This window comes from Oncorhynchus gorbuscha, linkage group LG01 (genome assembly GCF_021184085.1).
Source record: "Oncorhynchus gorbuscha isolate QuinsamMale2020 ecotype Even-year linkage group LG01, OgorEven_v1.0, whole genome shotgun sequence".
Classification (NCBI taxonomy): Eukaryota; Metazoa; Chordata; class Actinopteri; order Salmoniformes; family Salmonidae; genus Oncorhynchus; species Oncorhynchus gorbuscha.
Window position 1 is genome coordinate 2,927,127 of NC_060173.1, and position 25,495 is coordinate 2,952,621.

Consider the following 25,495-nt stretch of genomic DNA (forward strand, 5'->3'; position numbering starts at 1 on the left):
TAGTTGGGGTAGTGGTAGGTTTTGATGTTGGGGTAGTGGTTTGGGGTAGTGGTAGGTTTTGATGTAGTAGATGTTGTTAAGGTAGTTGTAGGTTTTGATGTTGGGGTAGTGGTAGGAGCTGTTGGGGTAGTGGTAGGTTTAGTTGTTGAAGTAGCTGTAGTTGTTGTTTGGATAGTGGTAGGTTTTGATGTTGGGGTAGTGGTAGGAGCAGTTGGGGTAGTGGTAGGTTTAGTTGTTGAAGTAGCTGTAGTTGTTGCTTGGATAGTGGTAGGTTTTGATGTTGGGGTAGTGGTAGGAGTTGTTGTTTGGGTATTGGTAGGAGTTGTTGTTTGGGTATTGGTAGGAGTTGTTGTTAGGGAAGTGGTAGGTTTAGCTGTTGAAGTAATTGTAGTAGACGTTGGGGTAGTGGTAGGTTTTAATGTTGGGGTAGTGGTAGGAGTTGTTGTTGTTGAGGTGGTGGTGGTAGGAGTTGTTTTTGGGGTAGTGGTAGGAGTTGTTGTTGGGTAAGTGGTAGGTTTAGTTGTTGAAGTAGTTGTAGTAGATGTTGGGGTAGTGGTAGGTTTTGATGTTGGGGTAGATGTAGTAGTTGTTGTTGGGGTAGTGGTAGGTTTAGTTGTTGAAGTAGTTGTAGTAGGTGTTGGCATAGTGGTTGGTTTTGTTTTTGAAGTAGTTGTAATAGTTGTTGGGGTAGTGGTAGGAGTTGATGTTGGGGTACTGGTAGGAGATGTTGTTGAAGTAGCTGTAGTAGTTGTAGGTTTTGTTGTTGGGGTTGTGGTAAGTTTTGTTGTTGAAGTAGTTGAAGTTGTTGTTTGGATAGTGGTAGGTTTTGATGTTGGGGTAGTGGTAGGAGTTGTTGTTTGGGAAGTGGTAGTTTTAGCTGTTGAAGTAGTTGTAGTAGACATTGGGGTAGTGGTAGGTTTTGTTGTTGAAATAGTTGTAGTAGTTGTTGGGGTAGTGGTATGTTTTAATGTTGGGGTAGTGGTAGGAGTTGTTGTTGAGGTGGTGGTAGGAGTTGTTTTTGGGGTAGTGGTAGGAGTTGTTGTTGGGGAAGTGGTAGGTTTAGTTGTTGAAGTAGTTGTAGTAGATGTTGGCGTAGTGGTAGGTTTTGATGTTGGGGTAGATGTAGTAGTTGTTGTTGGGGTAGTGGTAGGTTTAGTTGTTGAAGTAACTGTAGTAGTTGTAGCTTTTGTTGTTGGGGTTGTGGTAAGTTTTGTTGTTGAAGTAGTTGTGGGAGTTGTTGGTGTAGTGGTAGGTTTTGATGTTGGGGTAGTTGTAGCAGTTGTTGGGGTATTGGTAGGAGTTGTTGTTGGGGAAGTGGTAGGTTTAGTTGTTGAAGTAGTTGTAGTAGATGTTGGGGTAGTGGTAGGTTTTGATGTTGGGGTAGTGGTAGGTTTAGTTGTTGAAGTAGTTGTAGTAGATGTTGGCGTAGTGGTAGGTTTAGTTGTTGAAGTAGTTGTAGTAGATGTTGGGGTAGTGGTAGGTTTTGTTGTTGAAGTAGTTGTAGTAGATGTTGGGGTAGTGGTAGGTTTTGATGTTGGGGTAGTGGTAGGTTTAGTTGTTGAAGTAGTTGTAGTAGATGTTGGGGTAGTGGTAGGTTTAGTTGTTGAAGTAGTTGTAGTAGATGTTGGGGTAGTGGTAGGTTTTGATGTTGGGGTAGTGGTAGGTTTAGTTGTTGAAGTAGTTGTAGTAGATGTTGGGGTAGTGGTAGGTTTAGTTGTTGAAGTAGTTGTAGTAGATGTTGGGGTAGTGGTAGGTTTTGATGTTGGGGTAGTGGTAGGTTTAGTTGTTGAAGTAGTTGTAGTAGATGTTGGCGTAGTGGTAGGTTTTGTTGTTGAAGTAGTTGTAATAGTTGTTGGGGTGGTGGTAGGTTTTGTTGTTGGGTTACTGGTAAGATATGTTGTTGAAGTAGCTGTAGTAGTTGTAGGTTTTGTTGTTAGGGTAGTGGTAGGTTTAGATGTTGGGGTAGTGGTAGCAGTTGTTGGGGTAGTGGTAGGAGTTGTTGTTGGGGAGGTGGTAGGTTTAGTTGTGGGAGTAGTTGTAGTAGACGTTGGGGTAGTGGCAGGTTTTGATGTTGGGGTAGTTGTAGTAGATGTTGGGTTACTGGTAGGTTTAGTTGTTGAAGTAGTTGAAGTAGATGTTGGAGTAGTGGTAGTAGCTGTTGTTGGGGTAATGGTAGGTTTAGTTGTTGAAGAAGCTGTAGTGTTTGGTTGGGTAGTGGCAGGTTTAGTTGTTGAAGTAGTTGCAGTTGTTGTTGGGTTAGTAGTAGGCTTTGTTGTTAGGGTAGTTGTAGTAGTTGTTGGGGTAGTGGTAGGTTTTGATGTTGGGGTAGTGGTAGGAGTTGTTGTTGAGGTGGTGGTAGGAGTTGTTTTTGGGGTAGTGGTAGGAGTTGTTGTTGGGTAAGTGGTAGGTTTAGTTGTCGAAGTACTTGAAGTAGATGTTGGCGTAGTGGTAGGTTTTGATGTTGGGGTAGATGTAGTAGTTGTTGTTGGGGTAGTGGTAGGTTTAGTTGTTGAAGTAACTGTAGTAGTTGTAGCTTTTGTTGTTGGGGTTGTGGTAAGTTTTGTTGTTGAAGTAGTTGTGGGAGTTGTTGGTGTAGTGGTAGGTTTTGATGTTGGGGTAGTTGTAGCAGTTGTTGGGGTATTGGTATGTTTTAATGTTGGGGTAGTGGTAGGAGTTGTTGTTGAGGTGGTGGTAGGAGTTGTTTTTGGGGTAGTGGTAGGAGTTGTTGTTGGGGAAGTGGTAGGTTTAGTTGTTGAAGTAGTTGTAGTAGATGTTGGCGTAGTGGTAGGTTTTGATGTTGGGGTAGATGTAGTAGTTGTTGTTGGGGTAGTGGTAGGTTTAGTTGTTGAAGTAACTGTAGTAGTTGTAGCTTTTGTTGTTGGGGTTGTGGTAAGTTTTGTTGTTGAAGTAGTTGTGGGAGTTGTTGGTGTAGTGGTAGGTTTTGATGTTGGGGTAGTTGTAGCAGTTGTTGGGGTATTGGTAGGAGTTGTTGTTGGGGAAGTGGTAGGTTTAGTTGTTGAAGTAGTTGGGGTAGTGGTAGGTTTTGATGTTGGGGTAGTGGTAGGTTTAGTTGTTGAAGTAGTTGTAGTAGATGTTGGGGTAGTGGTAGGTTTTGTTGTTGAAGTAGTTGTAGTAGATGTTGGGGTAGTGGTAGGTTTAGTTGTTGAAGTAGTTGTAGTAGATGTTGGGGTAGTGGTAGGTTTAGTTGTTGAAGTAGTTGTAGTAGATGTTGGGGTAGTGGTAGGTTTTGATGTTGGGGTAGTGGTAGGTTTAGTTGTTGAAGTAGTTGTAGTAGATGTTGGGGTAGTGGTAGGTTTTGTTGTTGAAGTAGTTGTAGTAGATGTTGGGGTAGTGGTAGGTTTTGATGTTGGGGTAGTGGTAGGTTTAGTTGTTGAAGTAGTTGTAGTAGATGTTGGGGTAGTGGTAGGTTTTGATGTTGGGGTAGTGGTAGGTTTAGTTGTTGAAGTAGTTGTAGTAGATGTTGGGGTAGTGGTAGGTTTAGTTGTTGAAGTAGTTGTAGTAGATGTTGGGGTAGTGGTAGGTTTTGATGTTGGGGTAGTGGTAGGTTTAGTTGTTGAAGTAGTTGTAGTAGATGTTGGGGTAGTGGTAGGTTTAGTTGTTGAAGTAGTTGTAGTAGATGTTGGGGTAGTGGTAGGTTTAGTTGTTGAAGTAGTTGTAGTAGATGTTGGGGTAGTGGTAGGTTTAGTTGTTGAAGTAGTTGTAGTAGATGTTGGGGTAGTGGTAGGTTTTGTTGTTGAAGTAGTTGTAATAGTTGTTGGGGTGGTGGTAGGTTTTGTTGTTGGGTTACTGGTAAGATATGTTGTTGAAGTAGCTGTAGTAGTTGTAGGTTTTGTTGTTAGGGTAGTGGTAGGTTTAGATGTTGGGGTAGTGGTAGCAGTTGTTGGGATAGTGCTAGGTTTAGTTGTTGAAGTAGTTGTAGTAGATGTTGGGGTAGTGGTAGGTTTAGTTGTTGAAGTAGTTGTAGTAGATGTTGGCGTAGTGGCAGGTTTTGATGTTGGGGTAGTGGTAGGAGATGTTGTTGAAGTAGCTGATGTAGTTGCAGGGGTAGTGGTTGGTTTTGTTGTTGTGGTAGTGGTAGGTGTAGTAGTTGCAGTAGTTGTTGGGGTAGTGGTAGGTTTAGTTGTTGAGGTAGTTGTGGTAGTTGTTGGGGTAGTGGAAGGTTTTGTTGTTGGGGTAGTTGTGGTAGTTGTTGGGGTAGTTGTTGGTTTTGATGTTGGGGTAGTGGTAGCAGTTGTTGTTGTAATGGTTGTTGTGGGCCTAACTGAGGTGGTAGTTGTCCCATTGCTACAAACATCAACAACATCGACACAACATCTGACTCTGATCTCGTAGTTGTAGCATATTGGTGGGATGCCTTGATCCTTGTTGTGGCATATCAGTCCAACTGAGGGATTGCATTCAACATGTTGACCTAGTTTGTCCAAAGGAACAAGGAATAAGTCCTTGGCTCTGCATTCTACCTCCTTAGGTTGGCTACAAGTATCATTTCTATATTTCTTTATATTTTCTATGGTTTCATAATCTCCTCCTGTTTCTTGAGTAGGATAGTGATTGTCAATCCAGTCTGACCATTCACAGACAGTCTTGGTCAGGCAGTGTGGAGTAGTAGTGGGTGAAGTGGTTGTTGGTGAAATAGGGGTTGTTGTGAGGGCAGTGGTAGGGGTTGTGGTTGGGGTAGAGGTAGGGGTTGTTGTTGGGGTAGTGGTAGGGGTTGTTGTTGGGGTAGTGGTAGGTTTAGTTGTTGAAGTAGTTGTGGTAGTTGTTGGGGTAGTGGAAGGTTTTGTTGTTGGGGTAGTTGTGGTAGTTGTTGGGGTAGTTGTTGGTTTTGATGTTGGGGTAGTGGTAGCAGTTGTTGTTGTAATGGTTGTTGTGGGCCTAACTGAGGTGGTAGTTGTCCCATTGCTACAAACATCAACACAACATCTAACTCTGATCTCGTAGTTGTAGCATATTGGTGGGATGCCTTGATCCTTGTTGTGGCATATCAGTCCAACTGAGGGATTGCATTCAACATGTTGACCTAGTTTGTCCAAAGGAACAAGGAATAAGTCCTTGGCTCTGCATTCTACCTCCTTAGGTTGGCTACAAGTATCATTTCTATATTTCTTTATATTTTCTATGGTTTCATAATCTCCTCCTGTTTCTTGAGTAGGATAGTGATTGTCAATCCAGTCTGACCATTCACAGACAATCTTGGTCAGGCAGTGTGGAGTAGTAGTGGGTGAAGTGGTTGTTGGTGAAATAGGGGTTGTTATTGCGGTAGTGGTAGGCGTTGTTGTTGGGGTAGTGGTAGAAGTTGTTGTTGGGGTAGTGGTAGGAGTTGTTGTGGGGGTAGGGGTATGGGTTGGGGTAGTGGTAGGAGTTGTTGTGGGGGTAGGGGTATGGGTTGGGGTAGTGGTAGGAGTTGAGAAAACAAATACTGTTGTGGTTGGTGCTTGAGTGAATATCTGTGTTGTTGTAACACTTGGTGTAGTTGTTGGAGTTGGGGTGCTGGGACAGGGGTTCATAATCCGGACAATAGTTCCATTCTCTTTGCAGGTGGCAGTAATACAGGTCCCGTCACCGTCAGATGTATGATATATGGTCGCTCCATACTTGTATGTTCTGCCGTTGTATAAACAATTACAAGCTGCAATAGGATTTTCACAAGGAACACCAGTTATTATTATGTAATCATCATGTCATATTACCTTCTTGGTAATAATGTAGGCCAATGTTTCAGTTATTATCATGTAATCATCTTGTCATGTCACCTTCTTGGTAATAATGTAGGCCAATGTTTCAGTTATTATTACGTAATCATCTTGTCATGTTACCTTCTTGTTAATAATGTAGGCCAATGTTTCAGCTATTATTATGTAATCATCTTGTCATGTTACAATCTTGGTAATAATGTAGGCTAATGTTTCAGTTATAATCATGTAATCATCTTGTCATGTTACCTTCTTGGTCAGAATGTAGGCTAATGTTTCAGTTATTATTATGTAATCATCTTGTCATGTTACTTCTTGGTAATAATATAGGCTTATGTTTCAGTTACTATCATGTAATCATCTTGTCATGTTACTTCTTGGTAATAATGTAGGCTTATGTTTCAGTTATTATCATGTAATCATCTTGTCATGTTACTTCTTGGTAATAATGTAGGCTAATGTTTCAGTTATTATCATGTAATCATCTTGTCATGTTACTTCTTGGTAATAATATAGGCTGATGTTTCAGTCTGTAGTGGTTTTCCTTACCTTGGACCACATAGCTGCATCTGACCTCAGTTGATGAGCAACGACTTGAAAAAGAAAGAGGGAGGTTACAGTACCTTTCAAAGTCAAATAAAATATGAAGAGCTATTTATTATGAAGTACAAAACAATGTTACATGTTATATTAACAATAAGGTATTAACAGGTCAAATCCCAATAAGGTATTAACAGGTCAAATCACAATAAGGTATTAAAAGGTCAAATCCCAATAAGGTATTAAAAGGTCAAATCACAACAAGGTATTAAAGGATTAACAGGTCAAATCACATTAAGATATTAACAGGTCAAATCACAATAAGGTATTAACAGGTCAAATCCCAATAAGGTATTAACAGGTCAAATCCCAATAAGGTATTAACCGGTCAAATCCCAATAAGGTATTAACAGGTCAAATCCCAATAAGGTATTAACAGGTCAAATCCCAATAAGGTATTAACAGGTCAAATCCCAATAAGGTATTAACAGGTCAAATCCCAATAAGGTATTAACAGGTCAAATCACAATAAGGTATTAAAAGTTCAAATCACAATAAGGTATTAACAGGTCAAATCCCAATAAGGTATTAACAGGTCAAATCCCAATAAGGTATTAACAGGTCAAATCACAATAAGGTATTAACAGGTCAAATCCCAATAAGGTATTAACAGGTCAAATCCCAATAAGGTATTAACAGGTCAAATCCCAATAAGGTATTAACAGGTCAAATCCCAATAAGGTATTAACAGGTCAAATCCCAATAAGGTATTAACAGGTCAAATCCCAATAATGTATTAACAGGTCAAATCCCAATAAGGTATTAACAGGTCAAATCCCAATAAGGTATTAACAGGTCAAATCCCAATAAGGTATTAACAGGTCAAATCCCAATAAGGTATTAACAGGTCAAATCCCAATAAGGTATTAACAGGTCAAATCCCAATAATGTATTAACAGGTCAAATCCCAATAAGGTAATCCCAATAAGGTATTACCAGGTCAAATCACAATAAGGTATTAACAGGTCAAATCCCAATAAGGTATTAACAGGTCAAATCCCAATAAGGTATTAACAGGTCAAATCACAATAAGGTATTAACAGGTCAAATCCCAATAAGGTATTAACAGGTCAAATCCCAATAATGTATTAACAGGTCAAATCCCAATAAGGTAATCCCAATAAGGTATTACCAGGTCAAATCACAATAAGGTATTAACAGGTCAAATCCCAATAAGGTATTAACAGGTCAAATCCCAATAAGGTAATCCCAATAAGGTATTAACAGGTCAAATCCCAATAATGTATTAACAGGTCAAATCCCAATAATGTATTAACAGGTCAAATCCCAATAAGGTAATCCCAATAAGGTATTACCAGGTCAAATCACAATAAGGTATTAACAGGTCAAATCCCAATAAGGTATTAACAGGTCAAATCCCAATAAGGTAATCCCAATAAGGTATTAACAGGTCAAATCCCAATAATGTATTAACAGGTCAAATCCCAATAAGGTATTACCAGGTCAAATCACAATAAGGTATTAACAGGTCAAATCCCAATAAGGTATTAACAGGTCAAATCCCAATAAGGTAATCCCAATAAGGTATTAACAGGTCAAATCCCAATAATGTATTAACAGGTCAAATCCCAATAAGGTATTAACAGGTCAAATCACAATAAGGTATTAACAGGTCAAATCCCAATAAGGTATTAACAGGTCAAATCCCAATAAGGTAATCCCAATAAGGTATTAACAGGTCAAATCCCAATAATGTATTAACAGGTCAAATCCCAATAAGGTATTAACAGGTCAAATCCCAATAATGTATTAACAGGTCAAATCCCAATAATGTATTAACAGGTCAAATCCCAATAATGTATTAACAGGTCAAATCCCAATAATGTATTAACAGGTCAAATCCCAATAATGTATTAACAGGTCAAATCCCAATAAGGTATTAACAGGTCAAATCCCAATAATGTATTAAAAGGTCAAATCCCAATAATGTATTAACAGGTCAAATCCCAATAAGGTAATCCCAATAATGTATTAACAGGTCAAATCCCAATAATGTATTAACAGGTCAAATCCCAATAATGTATTAACAGGTCAAATCCCAATAATGTATTAACAGGTCAAATCCCAATAATGTATTAACAGGTCAAATCCCAATAATGTATTACCAGGTCAAATCCCAATAAGGTAATCCCAATAAGGTATTACCAGGTCAAATCCCAATAATGTATTAACAGGTCAAATCCCAATAAGGTATTACCAGGTCAAATCCCAATAAGGTAATCCCAATAAGGTATTAACAGGTCAAATCCCAATAAGGTAATCCCAATAAGGTATTAACAGGTCAAATCCCAATAAGGTAATCCCAATAAGGTATTAACAGGTCAAATCCCAATAAGGTAATCCCAATAATGTATTAACAGGTCAAATCCCAATAATGTATTAACAGGTCAAGTCACAATAATGTATTAACAGGTCAAATCCCAATAAGGTATTAACAGGTCAAATCCCAATAATGTATTAACAGGTCAAATCCCAATAATGTATTAACAGGTCAAGTCACAATCTTTGAAAATCAAAATCAATTGAATGGTAGGAAAGCCTCTTTGTAGGTGGACTATTGACCTTGCCTTATCTGACCAGAGATACAGGTTACCTTAAGGCTTATTCCAACTGTATTAAATCCTATGTAATGTAAATACAGTATCTATGTATTTATCAAAATGTTGATCTGAAAACATACCATGTCTGACAGTTCTCCTTGGAAGGTATAACCTCTCCCTCGTTGTAATGAGTTCCATCTCCATCGTAGCAACCACAGTCCTTCTTACTGACACACTTCATGGTACTTTCTTCCAAATAAGGCTGGGCCGAAGGACATTTTGGATAGCAACCTTTAAGATATAAACAGTCAATTTAATCCAGGACACCTGCACAGATTAGATCATCCTCATGGTATCTAGTTCTAACACCAAAGCTGTAATGGATATGATATTTCAAAATTGGTATTTAGTTTTCAGTATAGATGAACAAGGGAGGGAGGAGTTATTACATATTTTATACTGTACAATTGTTTAACAACTTGGAATGTAAATTGTCCAAATCAAACGGCCAAGCTGTTATGAAGGGCTCTTAGTTACCTTCCAGTGCAGGGATCTGACTGGAGCATGTTCCTGATGGATTCTTGCAGGTCTTCATACAGGGGTATCCACACGGATTATAATGCCACTCACACTCACCAATAGGGTTGTAGAAATCACAGAACAGAGCTGGTGAAATAAAAACATGTCACATTTTAACTGAACCAGGGTTCTAAAAGAGGATTGATTGAAAAGTTACACATTGAAATCATAAATGTGTATTTTGTCCCGATAGCTAAACAATCCCACCTATCCATCAATCAATTGTCCCACTCAAAGCAAATGACTCACGGCAGATATCTGGTGTTCTCCACTTGATACAAGCCCCTGCCTCGTTACAGGCCTGGGCGTAGGCTGCTACAGCTGTACAGAAACATTCGCAGTCTCCACCAGTGTCACAGGCACACGAGTCCCTCACACAGGCATCATGGAATGGCGTGGGGTCCACCTTTTAGGAAGATGCATTAAGCCATCATTTATTTATTCATGCATTGCTCAGCTTGTTGAAGAGACTACAGATTAACTATTGACGATGATAATTATTGGGTTGGATGGTCGACTTCATGTTTTTGTTATATTTTTATTCCTACTTTCGTTGGTGGATGTTTTTGGTGTCATTCACATGATTATTGATGAACCAATTTTATTAAAAAGATTGCCATGTACCATCATGCAACTCTGCTTGTCATTGTGTACCTTATAGGAAACCTGTTAGCCCAAGACTTGTGCTACAAAATTATCGGTTGTTATAAATTCCACCATAAGTTTGACCCTGAGGCTGTGAGGTAAATTAACTCTTGTTGAAGCATTAACCTTATTGACCCTGAGGCTGTGAGGTAACTTAACTCTTGTTGTAGCCTTAACCTTATTGACCCTGAAGCTGTGAGGTAAATTAACTATTGTTGAAGCCTTAACCTTATTGACCCTGAAGCTGTGAGGTACATTAACTCTTGTTGAAGACTTAACCTTATTGACCCTGAAGCTGTGAGGTAAATTAACTATTGTTGAAGCCTTAACCTTATTGACCCTGAAGCTGTGAGGTACATTAACTCTTGTTGAAGACTTAACCTTATTGACCCTGAGGCTGTGAGGTAAATGAACTCTTGTTGAAGCCTTAACCTTATTGACCCTGAGGCTGTGAGGTATATGATTGGACAATTCTCACTAAATGTAATTACCAAGATACACAAGTCATAGCCTTTGTACAGACAGCTTGTTTGAATCTGCTGTACTGTCTATTGAATGTATAGGTTATTCAAATGACTGTATTTATTTATTTTATTTTACCTTTATTTAACTAGGCAAGTCAGTTAAGAACAAAATCTTATTTTAAATGACAGGCTAGGAACAGTGGGTTAACTGCCTGTTCAGGGGCAGAACCACAGATTTGTACCTTGTCAGCTCAGGGATTTGAATTTGCAACCTTCCGGTTCCTAGTTCAACGTTCTAACCACTAGGCTACCCTTCCGTATCTACACTCTAACCACTAGGCTACCCTGTCTATGTGTGTCTTTTAATCTTTGTTTATATCAACTACGTCGACTTCCTAACAACTTTGGTTGGTATGGCAATAAAGTATTGAATCTATATTGAATAGTATCTGCTGTGTACTGTACCTGGGAGTGGCAGGCTGAGAAAACGTTACTGGTGATGATGCTGCAGCGTTTCAGAGACCAGGACTGCCTGTATGATCTTAAAGTGCATGGGTTTTTTATGACATCAGCGTTGGGGCAACTGGGTGACACTTTCCAGCTGTTCCCAAACTCCAGAGCTTCAACAACCACTTCCTGGTTTCTGGACGTGAAGTCGTTCTTTCCATTACCGTCATAGTTACCACACAGACCACACACTTGGCCCTGGAAGGAAATTAAACATTTAAAAATAATAACTTGAAGTAGATAATAAAACATCATATTGTTTTGTAAGCCAATGCAATTGCTAAACAAAGATACAGTGCTATCACTGGTTCAAAATGTCCTATTCTAGTCACTCACCTGGAAGGTAGAGCTGAGTTTGATGAACAGGCTATTCTTCTTGTCCCACATGAGGATCAGGCCATTTCCAGCCTCAACAACAACATAGAGACCGATAGAGTGGACCTGGTATGGTACGTCCACCCCGTTCTCTTGTTTGATCACTTTTACAGATTCATCTGCTAGTATGATCTCATTGCTCTGAAAGACAGAAACAGAACGTGTTCATTGCTAATGTAATACTAGTAGAGAGGTTTACACTGTGGTGGTGCTGGATTTAACACTATCCAGGGTAACACTGTGGTGGTGCTGGGTTTTACACTGTGGTGGTGCTGGGTTTTACACTGTGGTGGTGCTGGCTTGTACTCTGTGTTGGTGCTGAGTTTTACTCTATCCAGTATGTACACTAAAAGTGGCAGTTGTAAAGCCTCTCTTGAAAAAGCCAAACCTTGACCCAGAAAATATAAAAAACTATTGGCCTATATCGAATCTTCCATTCCTCTCAATTTTTTTTTAAAAGGCTGTTGCGCAGCAACTCACTGCCTTCCTGAAGACAAAAAATGTATACGAAATGCTTCAGTCTGGCTTTAGACCCCATCATAGCATTGAGACTGCACTTGTGAAGGTGGTAAATGACCTTTTAATGGCATCAGACCGAGGCTCTGCATCTGTCCTCGTGCTCCTAGACCTTAGTGCTGCTTTTGATACCATCGATCACCACATTCTTTTGGAGAGATTGGAAACCCAAATTGGTCTACACGGACAAGTTCTGGCCTGGTTTAGATCTTATCTTTCGGAAAGATATCAGTTTGTCTCTGTGAATGGTTTGTCCTCTGACAAATCAACTGTAAATGTCGGTGTTCCTCAAGGTTCCGTTTTAGGACCACTATTGTTTTCACTATATATTTTACCTCTTGGGAATGTCATTCTAATACATAATGTTAACTTTCACTGCTATGCGGATGACACACAGCTGTACATTTCAATGAAACATGGTGAAGCCCCAAAATTGCCCTCGCTGGAAGCATGTGTTTCAGACATAAGGAAGAGGATGGCTGCAAACGTTCTATTTTTAAACTCGGACAAAACAGAGATGCTTGTTCTAGGTCCCGAGAAACAAAGAGATCTTCTGTTGAATCTGACAATCAATCTTAATGGTTGTACAGTCATCTCAAATTAAACTGTGAAGGACCTCGGCGTTACTCTGACCCTGATCTCTCTTTTTGAAGAACATATCAAGACTGTTTCTAGGACAGCTTTTTTCCATCTACGTAACATTGCAAAAATCAGAAACTTTCTGTCCAAAAATGATGCAGAAAAATTAATCCATGCTTTTGTCACTTCTAGTTTAAACTACTGCAATGCTCTACTTTCCGGCTAACCGGATAAGCACTAAATAAACTTCAGTTGGTGCTTAATACGGCTGCTAGAATCCTGACTAGAACCCAAAAAATTGATCATATTACTCCAGTGCTAGCCTCCCTACACTGGCTTCCTGTCAAGGCAAGGGATGATTTTTCGAGGTTTTATTGCTAACCTAAAAGCATTACATGGGCTTGCTCCTACCTATCTCTCTGATTTGGTCCTGCCGTACATACCTACACGTACGCTACGGTCACAAGACGCAGGCCTCCTAATTGTCCATAGAATTTCTAAGCAAACAGCTGGAGGCAGGGCTTTCTCCTATAGTGCTCCATTTTTATGGAATGGTCTGCCTACCCATGTGAGAGACTCAAATTCGGTCTCAACCTTTAAGTCTTTACTGAAGATTCATCTCTTCAGTGGGCCATATGATTGAGTGTAGTCTGGCCCAGGAGTGTGAAGGTGAACGGAAAGGTTCTGGAGCAACGAACCACCCTTGCTGTCTCTGCCTGGCTGGTTCCCATCTTTCCACTGGGATTCTCTGCCTCTAACCCTATTACAAGGGCTGAGTCACTGGATGTGATCTTCCTGTCTGGGTTGGCGCCCCCACTTGGGTTGTGCCGTGGCGGAGATCTTTGTGGGCTATACTCTGCCTTGTGTCAGGATGGTAAGTTGGTGGTTGAAGATATCCCTCTAGTGGTGTGGGGTCTGTGCTTTGGCAAAGTGGGTGGGGTTATATCCTTCCTGTTTGGCCCTGTCCAGGGGTGTCATCGGATGAGGCCACAGTGTCTCCTGACCCCTCCTGTCTCAGCCTGGAGTATTTATGCTGCAGTAGTTTATGTGTCGGGGGCTAGGGTCAGTTTGTTATATCTGGAGTATTTCTCCTGTCCTATCCGGTGTCCTGTGTGAATTTAAGTATGCTCTCTCTAATTCTCTCTTTCTCTCTTTCTTTCTTTCTCTCTCTCGGAGGACCTGAGCCCTAGGACCATGCCTCAGGACTACATGACATGATGACTCCTTGCTGTCCCCAGTCCACCTGGCCGTGCTGCTGCTCCAGTTTCAACTATTCTGCCTGTGATTATTATTATTTGACCATACTGGTCATTTATGAACATTTGAACATCTTGGCCATGTTCTGTTATAATCTCCTCCCGGCACAGCCTGAAGAGGACTGGCCACCCAACATAGCCTGGTTCCTCTCTAGGTACCTTCCTAGGTTTTGGCCTTTCTAGGAAGTTTTCCTAGCCACCGTGCTTCTACACCTGCATTGCTTGCTGTTTGGGGTTTTAGGCTAGGTCTCTGTACAGCACTTTGAGATATCAGCTGATGTACGAAGGGCTATATAAATACATTTGATTTGATTTGATAAACTGTACATGTCAATTTGAATTTCTACTGTACAAATACATAGCTAATCCTAACCCTAATACATAGCTAACCCTAACCCCAATACATAGCTAACCCTAACCCCAATACATAGCTAACCCTAACCCGAATACAAGGAGGGGGAGGGTCCTGCTATCAATTCTGCTCATAGAGAATTCTAAGCAGGCATTCCATCAGACAGCCCTGTCAATCTAGCTACAGTGGTTGCTCCACTGAAATTGTTGTGATTATGCTGCGGGATTTAGAGATAATTTGTGGTTTAGTACGGTACCCTGCGTCACCACTTCATTGCTCCAGACCAACACAAGGGGGAGTTAGAGCACTGATTATGATTTTGGTTCCAACTGTGTCTCTAACTGACAATGAATGGTTGACATAAACCTAAATAGAAACTGATAATTGTGCACGACTTCAGTATTACTTACTAAAACTGTTGTTAAACAGGTTTTTATTATTTCATTTTGTTAAGATTGTTTTGGTATTACTGTAGTACTGTAGGCTACTCTCGACCAGTCACGTTGTACAGCGCCTGAGTGGCACAATGGTCTAAGACACTGTTTAGCAAGCTGTGTTGCTACAGATGCTGGTACAATACTCCTACCGTCCTCGACTGGGAGATCCATGAGAAGACTGTAGGTTTTGTAGCTAAATGCATGGGGGGACGAGATAAGCGCAATCCAGAGTTCAGCATGCAATTCCGCTCACTGCCACCGGCGTCGACATTGTGCCAAATGTCCAGACTTGTCTATTGTACCTTTAATTCACTTATGAAGCCGTTTATGAACAGTAGTTCCTACCCCCAAGAAGAGCTTGATGGCCTTGGAACAGGTGGTGCCGGTGGTTCCACAGGGAATGTTCTCTGTGATCACTCTAAAGGTACCTTTTGATTGTTGCTGCAGTAGTCCTGCAGGATGTTTTCAAATTCACAATCAGAAAACCGCTTAGTTATTATCATTACCTCATCTTAATCATAATGAGAAAATATGTGCATCATACATAAGGTAGGGTTTCAATAAATACAAATAAAATCATAAATACAAATGATTATTGCCCTACCTGAGTAAGTATGTATTCACAATCTCCATTGAAAGTGAACCTTTCCTCATCAAAAGTGATGAAATGCCCATCTCCATATATGGCACACATCCCATCACACTGCTTATCGGTACACTGCCATTTTCTGCCTTCGCAAGTGCTACAATGATGCAAACATAATCACATGGGAAGATTTTAGAGGGAAGCATTTGACATATCCAAGGAAGAAGAAGAGGGATAGAAGTTGATTTTACCAGGTATTGCAGTCTACTTTGAGCACATGTCCAGGTTGGTAGTAGACTCCATTGTGAGAACAGGGACATAGGTCTTCCTTGATGCATCCTCCGTTTCCATCAGAAAGCAGACCATCAGGACATACACAGCCTGACACACACTCTGCACTGATCTATAACACAATGAATCAGGGAAGGACTGACATGAATTTAACTTGGACTTTATGTGCCTGAATGTCCCTCCTCCCTCCAGTGTATAAGTTGTGGACATTATGTGCCTGAATGTCCCTCCACCCTCCAGTGTATAAGATGTGGACATTATTTGGCTGTATGTCCACATCTTAAATTAAAACATGTTGTGAGGCATTTTCATATTTTTATTAACGTGATGTAAGGCATGTTTTTATTAACGTGTTGTAAGGCATGTTTTATTAATGTGTTGTAAGGCATGTTTTATTAACGTGTTGTAAGGCATGTTTTATTAACGTGTTGTAAGGCATGTTTTATTAACGTGTTGTAAGTCATGTTTTTATTAACGTGTTGTAAGGCATGTTTTTATTAACGTGTTGTAAGGCATGTGTTTATTAACGTGTTGTAAGGCATGTGTTTATTAACGTGTTGTAAGGCATGTTTTATTAACGTGTTGTAAGACATGTTTTTATTAACGTGTTGTAAGCCATGTTTTTATTAACGTGTTGTAAGGCATGTTTTTATTAACGTGTTGTAAGGCATGTTTTTATTAACGTGTTGTAAGACATGTCCCATTGTAGACTTACACAGTGACTGTCTAGTGTTTGACAGCTCTTCTGGCACTCTGAGCCCTTGGCTCCGGGCCCTGCACTAGAACAGTTGAAGAAAACCATTGGTTCTTCACAGGCTGTAGGGAACAAAAGTAGGCTTTATAGGTTAGTAGGGACTAAACTACAGAGTCTTGGTTGTGAAGTGATTTGCTATATTTGGCAAATAACGATATGTTCTGAATTTCAGAGTACTCACATAAATGTTGTGGTTCTCCAGTACAGCTTAATTTCCCTTGTCTGCAAGAGCTGGGTGGTTATGAGGGGTATAAGAGGAGGGGGTTAAGCATGGTTTAGCATGCCTCTTGCAGTAAAACAATATTTCTGAAGAAGACAGTCGATTTCTAAATATTTTAGTAGAGCCACAACAGAGGAGACCATCAGATTTTCAGAGATTTTCTTTCACATGCCAACCAAGTCCTCACCATGTAGCCCCATAGATCCTGGTGACCTCTCCAGGGGGTACTACTGTGCCCTTATTGTAGCAGGAGCAGCGTGAGGCAGGGACACACTCTCCCTGGTCGTTCAGGTAGGTTCCCTCGGCACAGCCACAGCCGTCCACAGACACATGGTCTAACTGTTCAATTCAATTAAAAGTGTTTTATCCATGAGGGGAAATTACTTTGGGCATGTCTGCAACAACAACAACATCCACAACAAGAACAAAACAGAAACAACAAGACAACAACATCCACAACAACAACAAGACAACAACAACAACAAGACAACAACAACAACAAGACAACAACAATATATTGGGGCTCTGGTAGCCTATTGGTTAGAGCATTGATTGCTGGATCGAATGCCCGAGCTGACAACGTAATAATCTGTCGTTCTGCCCCTGAAGGCAGTTAACCCACTGTTCCCGGGCCCTGAGCAAGGCAGTTAACCCACTGTTCCCCGGGCCCTGAGCAAGGCAGTTAACCCACTGTTCCCGGGCCCTGAGCAAGGCAGTTAACCCACTGTTCCCAGGACCCTGAGCAAGGCAGTTAACCCACTGTTCCCCGGGCCCTGAGCAAGGCAGTTAACCCACTGTTCCCCTGAACAAGGCAGTTAACCTACTGTTCCCCTGAGCAAGGCAGTTAACCCACTGTTCCCCGGGCCCTGAGCAAGGCAGTTAACCCACTGTTCCCCGGGCCCTGAGCAAGGCAGTTAACCCACTGTTCCCCGGGCCCTGAGCAAGGCAGTTAACCCACTGTTCCCCTGAGCAAGGCAGTTAACCCACTGTTCCCCTGAGCAAGGCAGTTAACCCACTGTTCCCCGGGCCCGGAGCAAGGCAGTTAACCCACTGTTCCCCGGGCCCTGAGCAAGGCAGTTAACCCACTGTTCCCCTGAACAAGGCAGTTAACCCACTGTTCCCCTGAGCAAGGCAGTTAACCCACAATTCCCCTGAGCAAGGCAGTTAACCCACTATTCCCCTGAGCAAGGCAGTTAACCCACTGTTCCCCGGGCCCTGAGCAAGGCAGTTAACCCACTGTTCCCCGGGCCCTGAGCAAGGCAGTTAACCCACTGTTCCCCGGGCCCTGAGCAAGGCAGTTAACCCACTGTTCCCCTGAGCAAGGCAGTTAACCCACTGTTCCCCTGAGCAAGGCAGTTAACCCACTGTTCCCCGGGCCCTGAGCAAGGCAGTTAACCCACTGTTCCCCGGGCCCTGAGCAAGGCAGTTAACCCACTGTTCCCCGGGCCCTGAGCAAGGCAGTTAACCCACTGTTCCCCTGAGCAAGGCAGTTAACCCACTGTTCCCTGGGCGCCGAAGATGTGAATGTCGATTATGGCAGCACCCTCTCTGATTCAGAGGGTTTGGGTTTAACGCGGAAGACACATTTCAGTTTAGGCATTCGGTTGTACAACTTACACAACAACAACAAGACAACAACAGCCTACACAACAACAAAACACACACCCACATCACAATGACAATACCACAAACAACCATTCACATCATCATAAACTCGTCATAGACCACAAAACATTAAAAAATGAATAATTATAAGAATAATTATGAGAATAAAAATAATATTAAATAAGTAACATGAATAGAAATGAGATGTCCATGTAAATGTACCTGGCAGGTGAAGTCTGTCTGGCTCAGTGAACGACAGGTGCGGTCACAGCTGGTCATGGTGTAGTCATAGACCATCGTGTCAGGGCAGCTGGAGGAGTACTTCCCTGTGGAAAACAGTATGGTGATTCAACATTTAATGACATGTTTTGGAGTATTTTGTTTTAAATAAGAAGGTAAATCCTGGACACTGTGGGTAAATAGGAGGGTAAACCCTGGACACCGTGGGTTAATAGGAGGGTAAACCCTGGACTCTGTGGGTTAATAGGAGGGTAAACCCTGGACACTGTGGGTTAATAGGAGGGTAAACCCTGGACTCTGTGGGTTAATAGGAGGGTAAACCCTGGACACCGTGGGTTAATAGGAGGGTAAACCCTGGACTCTGTGGGTTAATAGGAGGGTAAACCCTGGACACTGTGGGTTAATAGGAGGGTAAACCCTGGACTCTGTGGGTTAATAGGAGGGTAAACCCTGGACACCGTGGGTTAATAGGAGGGTAAACCCTGGACTCTGTGGGTTAATAGGAGGGTAAACCCTGGACACCGCGGGTTAATAGGAGGGTAAACCCTGGACTCTGTGGGTTAATAAGAGGGTAAACCCTGGACACCGTGGGTAAATAGGAGGGTAAACCCTAGACACCGTAGGTTAATAGGAGGGTGAACCCTGGACACTGTGGGTAAATTATAAATAGGAGGGTAAACCCTGGATACCGTGGGTAAATAAGAGGGTAAACCCTGGACACTGTGGGTTAATAGGAGGGTGAACACTGGACACTGTGGGTAAATAGGAGGGTAAACCCTGGACACCGTGGGTAAATAGGAGGGTAAACCCTGGACACCGTGGGTAAATAAGAGGGTAAACCCTGGACACTGTGGGTAAATAGGAGGGTAAACCCTGGACACTGTGGGTTAACAGGAGGGTGAACCCTGAACACTGTGGGTAAATAGGAGGGGAACCCTGGACACCGTGGGTAAATAGGAGGGTAAACCCTGGACACCGTGGGTAAATAGGAGGGTAAAGCCTGGACACTGTGTGTTAATAGGAGGGTGAACCCTGGACACCGTGGGTTAATAGGAGGGTGAACCCTGGACACTGTGGGTAAATAGGAGGGGAACCCGGGACACCGTGGGTAAATAGGAGGGTAAACCCTGGACACCGTGGGTAAATAGGAGGGTAAAGGTTGAACACTGTGGGTTAATAGGAGGGGAACCCTTCATTAATTAATAAATAAATACATTCAGTATCTCTGATGTTTATCTTACCACAGGTGGTGTTTCTCCATCCACTGAGCAGGACGCCTGCAGCAGCACATGCATGGACGTAGGAGGAGACCGCAGCACACATGCACTCCTCACTCCTCTCACAGTTACAACTGTCAAATACACAGATCTACAGGGAGAGAAGAAGAAACAGTAGAAGAAGAACGTTCAGTTATGAGATGTGTTAAAACTACTGTTTTCTGAAATCACACACGAGCACAGGACAATAGTACTACAAAAATCTGATTAGATAAATAGATCATTTTGATATAGAACGTCTTAAATGATCGTTTAAAAATAAATGTATTCATAGAGCTTTGGGATAACTCTGTAATTAAAGAGCATTTGAGAAGTTAAAATCATCATACTTACTTCCTTGTAGTAATTTGGGTTGATCTCAGTGTGGCATTGGGAAAATATTCCTTTACTATCTGACAGCATTGAGCACCAGTACTTGGCATATCTCTCTGTAAAACATATGAGATATTAGCAACATTTCACAAAGTACAAAGAGTTTTAATCTAGGCTTTACTGTGCATCTCAGTAGACATATGTAAATGTAATCTCCAAAAAGTATTCCAAGGCTCTGATAAAGGCTCTCGAAACATAATGAAACAGTTTAATTATAAAAGTTTAACAAATAATTAGTTAGAAAATCTATACAGAGGATCCTTTTTCTACTACTAGTAAGGAATAGTTTTGGTATTATCAAGTCCCTCAGTCGAGCACCTGATTCGCTTTTTGTTCAAGCTGGGCTGAAGCGCATTTGGGTATTGTTTCATTAGACCAGGGGTTCCCAAACCTTTTTGGCACACGACCCCATTTAGACTGGTGAAGAGGCCTGCCCGCTGTCCCACAATAGATTTGCCCCATTTGTGCAAGAGTCCACCTTTCAGTCCCATAAAAAGCTGGGGAGTTTGTGAGTCGTTCAGTCAGAGTTTCCTCTTGATTGCGAGAAATAGCATAAATTCTTTGTTTAAATTTCTGGGGCGGCAGCGTAGCCTAGTGGTTAGAGTGTTGGACTAGTAACCGGAAGGTTGCGAGTTCAAACTCCCGAGCTGACAAGGTACAAATCTGTCGTTCTGCCCCTGAACAGGCAGTTAACCCGCTGTTCCCAGGCCGTCATTGAAAATAAGAATGTGTTCTTAACTGACTTGCCTGGTTAAATAAAAGTAAAAAAAAGTGTGTGGTTTCATTCCGTAGTGGAACTAGCCGTTCTACGTGGGAATGATTCAAGTGCAACGGTCAAGTGCGGCCATGGAAGAACTGGGACAATTTCAGCGTCCAAGAATTGTGTACAGATCCTTGCGACATGGGGCCGTGCATTATCATGTTGAAACATGAGGTAATGGCGGTGGATGAATGGCATGACAATAGGCCTCAGGATCTTGTCACGGTATCTCTGTGTATTCAAATTGCCATTGATAAAATGCAATTTAAGAGTGTTCATTGTCTGTAGCTTATGCCAGCCCCGTACCATAACCCCACCGCCACCATGGGACATTTTGTTCACAACATCAGCTGCGGTTGTGAGGCCGGATGGATGTACTGCCAAATTCTCTAAAATGACGTTGTAGGCTTATGGTAGAGAAATGAACATTCAATTCTCTGGCTACAGATCTGGTGGATCCTGCAGTCAATTGCATGCACCCTCAAAATTAAGATATTTGTAGCATTGAGTTGTGTGACAAAAACAACACATTTTAGAGGGGCATTTTCTTTACCCTAGCACACGGTGCACCTGTGTAATTGTCATAGTGTTAAATCAGCTTCTTGATCTGCCACACCTGTCAGATAGATGGATTGTCTTGGCAAAGGCAAAATGCTAACTAACAGGGATGTAAACACATTTGTGTATATATTATTTGGTATTTTGGAAATTCTCCCGTGACCCCATTTTCATATAAAGTGACCCTACATGGGGTAGTGACCCCTAGTTTGAGAACTACTGCATTTGACATATGTTAGTGCTTTTAAAGAGGTCGAAGGACTACCGTTCTCTACACTCAGACTGCATGGCATCTCAAAGTTCTGTGCCACATCAGGACAGCTTGCTTTGTTCTTCCAAGTGTTGGCGAACGTCACAGCGGTTCCTTCCACGAGTCCATTGATGGTTCTGAAGTCGTCAGTGCGGACACTGTTAAAGTCTCCACAAAGACCTGGAAAAGAGGTACAAAACATTATAACAGGTGGTTTGAACTAACATTGACTGAAGATGCAATGCATCAAGTATCATTAGTTTATGAATAATTGTTTCAGGTGAGGTTTGACCGAACCCCTCAAACAAGCGGTATAGTGACACACGTTACATTAACAGTAGTTTGATAACCAATCATCTTTTATAATAATAATGCATGAGATTTATATAGCGCTTCTCAACAACCCAAAAACGCTTATCTTTTCACAAAGACTTTAAATGAGCAGAGAGAAACATACCCTGGGTTTTTTCTTTGTGTGAACTGCTAGCTACGATGTAGACCTGCATTATAGGTGTAAGCTGGATCTCTAGACGGAGCCCATAAGAGGTATGCACAACGATGTAGAACGTAGAGGGCTGAAAGACCCTTACATCAGCTGTGGAAAATATACACAAGTTCTAGTTACATTCTGGTTTGCCATGAAGTTTTAGCTCCCACTTCCCTATTGTGGGATGCTTATAGTGTTACATGCTGCTAGACAAGGAAAGAAAGACGAAAGAAAGAGACAACTTCTGGTACAGAATGTACCGCATGGGAAGGGTTTCAAACATACGTTTATACTGATCAATGACTACAAAAAATAGACAGATGTCACATCTCTGTATCCCTTTTCTCAAGCTGTCATCAATCAGTCACTCACCCATGAAAAGCGGCATCTGAGAAAACATCTTGTTGACAAAGACCCTTCCACTGGCATCGATGACGATCATCTGCAAGTGACAAATTACAACTTGAGTTAAAGCAACTCCCCTGGTGATAAGGAGTGTGGAACAGGGTTGGAGAAACCTAATTCCAATTCCAAATGTTCCTCACTGAAAAACAATGAAGAGCATGTAATTTACTCCAACCCTGAAGTGGTGATACGAGTCACTGACTGGCTAACTTACCGTGGACTCTGGAGTCACCAGGGTTACAGATCTTAGGCAGGTCTCAATGTCCGTCTTCCCACATTTCACTATGTCACCCAGGACTGTGAAAGCAGTCTTGTTGGTTTGCTGGGGACAATCGGCAACAGGTATGACAGTAAAGTCAAGGTATGACAGTAAAGTTAAGGTATGACAGTAAAGTCAAGGTATGACAGTAAAGTTATGGAGTAATTAATTACAATATAGCAATTAAACACTGGAGTGATAGATGTGCAGAAGATGAATGTGCAAGTAGAGACACTGGGGTGTAAAGGAGAAAGATAAATACAGTATGGGGATGAGGTAGATAGATGGGCTGTTTACAGGTGGGCTATGTACAGGTGAAGTGATCTGTGAGCTGCTCTGACAGCTGGTGCTTAAAGCTAGTGAGGGAGATATGAGTCTCCAGCTTCAGTGATTTTTGCAGTTTGTTACAGTCATTGGCAGCAAAGAACTGGAAGGAAATGCGACCAAAGGAGGAATTGGCTTTCGGCGTGACCAGTGAAATATGCCTGCTGGATCGCGTGCTACGAGTGGGTGATGCTATGGTGACCAGTGAGCTGAGATAAGGCGGGACTTTACCTAGCAGAGACTTGTAGATAACCTGTAGTCAGTAGGTTTGGCGACAAGTATGAAGTGAGGGCAGAGTGTTGGAGGCTATTTTATAGATGACATCGCCGAAGTCGAGGATCGGTAGGATGGTCCGTTTTACGAGGGTATGTTTGGCAGCATGAGTGAAGAATACTTCGCTGCGATATAGCAAGCCAATTCTAGATTTAATTTTGGAGGGACAACAGGCCCTCTGATTTGACACACTGAACTCTATCAGAGAAGTAGTTGGTAAACCAGGCGAGGCAATCATTTGAGAAACCAAGGCTGTTGAGTCTGCCAATAAGAATGTGGTGATTGACAGAGTCGAAAGCCTTGGCCAGGTCGATGAATACTGCTGCACAGTAATATCTCTTATCGATGTCGTTTAGGACCTTGAGCGTGGCTGAGGTGCACCCATCGTACCTTCACCCATAGCGGAGAAGGTACGGTGGGATTCGAAATGGTCGATAATCTGTTTGTTAACTTGACTTTCAAAGACCTTAGAAATACAGGGTAGAATAGATATCGATCTGTAGCAGTTTGGGTCAAGAGTGTCACCCCCTTTGAAGAGGGGGATAACCGCACCAGCTTTGCAATCTTTGGGAATTTCAGATGATATGAAAGAGAGGTTGAACAGGCTAGTAATAGGGATTGCAACAATTTTGGCAGATCATTTTAGAAAGAGAGGGTCCAGATTGTGCAGCTCTTTCAGAACATATGCTATCAGGAATCATGGAATCTGAATTGATTCACTTTGAATTTTTATGAAAGAGACCACATTTTTATTCAATATTTCTGTTGGCACTAATACCACTACATACAGTAGGTTAGATCCCTACCTTGGACAGGACATATGAGCAGTCTGCATACAGTAGGTTAGATGCCTACCTTGGACAGGACATATGAGCAGTCGCCATGGAAGGTGTAGGCTTTCCCATCGTAGGTGGTGATGTGGGAACCTCCCACTATGGAGCAGGTAGCAGGGCAATCTAGATCCATACAACTCCACTGGCCTTGGATACAGGTACTAACGGAGAGAGACAGTCAGTTTAGCCTCGACACATCTGACTCCACTAGCCTTGGATACAGGTACTAACGGAGAGAGACAGTCAGTTTAGCCTCAACACATCTGACTCCACTAGCCTTGGATACAGGTACTAACGGAGAGAGACAGTCAGTTTAGCCTCAACACATCCGACTCATCACACCCGGATCAACACACACAACAATTCAGTGAATATAAACGCAATGCAGCTCTTACCATTTGTGGCATGTTCTTGAGAATGATTGTCCAGGCTGGTAAGATTGTCCGTTGTGGAGACAAGAGCACTGGTTCACAGCTACACAGCCAGTCTGAGTGATGTCATCAAACACGGTTCCTATGAGAAAGACATTCAAAACAGTTGGTCACCTGGTTCCATAATGACATTCAATACATTACATTTAGTCACCTGGTTCCATAATGACATTCAATACATTTAGCCAGCTGATCCCATGACTTACATTCAATACATTATTTACATTTACATTTAAGTCATTTAGCAGACGCTCTTATCCAGAGCGACTTACAAATTGGTGCGTTCACCTTATGACATCCATTATATTTAGTCAACTAAAACCACTTAATGTCATGCTGGTGAATGAGGACCCAAAAGCGACTTGGCGAAAACAGAGTATTTAATCCAGAATAAACTTTACAAAACAAAAAGCATAATACTACACGTAAAGACAAGAACAGACTGGAGACTTGATCGAGAACTGCAGGTTGCCTCGGGAAGGCACTTGAACCTAGCAGACTCAGACACCTGCTCACCACGCAGCATCTGAGGGAAACACGACACGACAGGGCAAAACATAGACACAGCACGGTGAATTATAAATGAGGATCCGACAGGGCAGGTACGGGAAACAAGGAGTGAAATAGGGACTCTAATCAGGGAAAAGGATCGGGAACAGGTGTGGGAAGACTAAATGATGATTAGGGGAATAGGAACAGCTGGGAGCAGGAACGGAACGATAGAGAGAAGAGAGAGCGAGAGAGTGAGAGAGGGAGGGGGAGAGAGAGGGATAGAAAGAGGGAAAGAACCTAATAAGACCAGCAGAGGGAAACGAATAGAATGGGAAGCACAGGGACAAGACAAGATAATAAATGACAAAACATGACAGTACCCCCACTCACCGAGCGCCTCCTGGCGCACTCGAGGAGGAATCCTGGCGGCAACGGAGGAAATCATCAATGAGTGAACGGTCCAGCACGTCCCGAGACGGAACCCAACTCCTCT

General features: G+C 42.1%; 1 protein-coding gene across 1 annotated transcript in view; it reads right to left on the reverse strand.

Moving 5' to 3' along the window:
- Positions 1-485: 485 nt before the first annotated feature.
- The window catches only part of LOC124038363 (mucin-2-like), a gene marked incomplete at its 3' end in the record, with an annotated part of 92,302 nt that continues 67,292 nt past the window's right edge, over positions 486-25,495 (reverse strand). Inside the window, 23 exon segments of the mRNA XM_046354206.1 lie at positions 486-3,126; positions 3,652-5,650; positions 6,264-6,307; positions 9,016-9,166; positions 9,413-9,541; positions 9,704-9,860; positions 11,029-11,268; positions 11,407-11,586; positions 14,931-15,026; positions 15,190-15,328; positions 15,423-15,574; positions 16,178-16,278; positions 16,398-16,447; positions 16,624-16,775; positions 18,264-18,367; positions 19,523-19,649; positions 19,892-19,986; positions 21,514-21,678; positions 21,956-22,093; positions 22,358-22,427; positions 22,605-22,712; positions 24,102-24,240; positions 24,475-24,592. Of these exon segments, the coding sequence (XP_046210162.1) occupies positions 486-3,126; positions 3,652-5,650; positions 6,264-6,307; positions 9,016-9,166; positions 9,413-9,541; positions 9,704-9,860; positions 11,029-11,268; positions 11,407-11,586; positions 14,931-15,026; positions 15,190-15,328; positions 15,423-15,574; positions 16,178-16,278; positions 16,398-16,447; positions 16,624-16,775; positions 18,264-18,367; positions 19,523-19,649; positions 19,892-19,986; positions 21,514-21,678; positions 21,956-22,093; positions 22,358-22,427; positions 22,605-22,712; positions 24,102-24,240; positions 24,475-24,592 (7,295 nt within the window).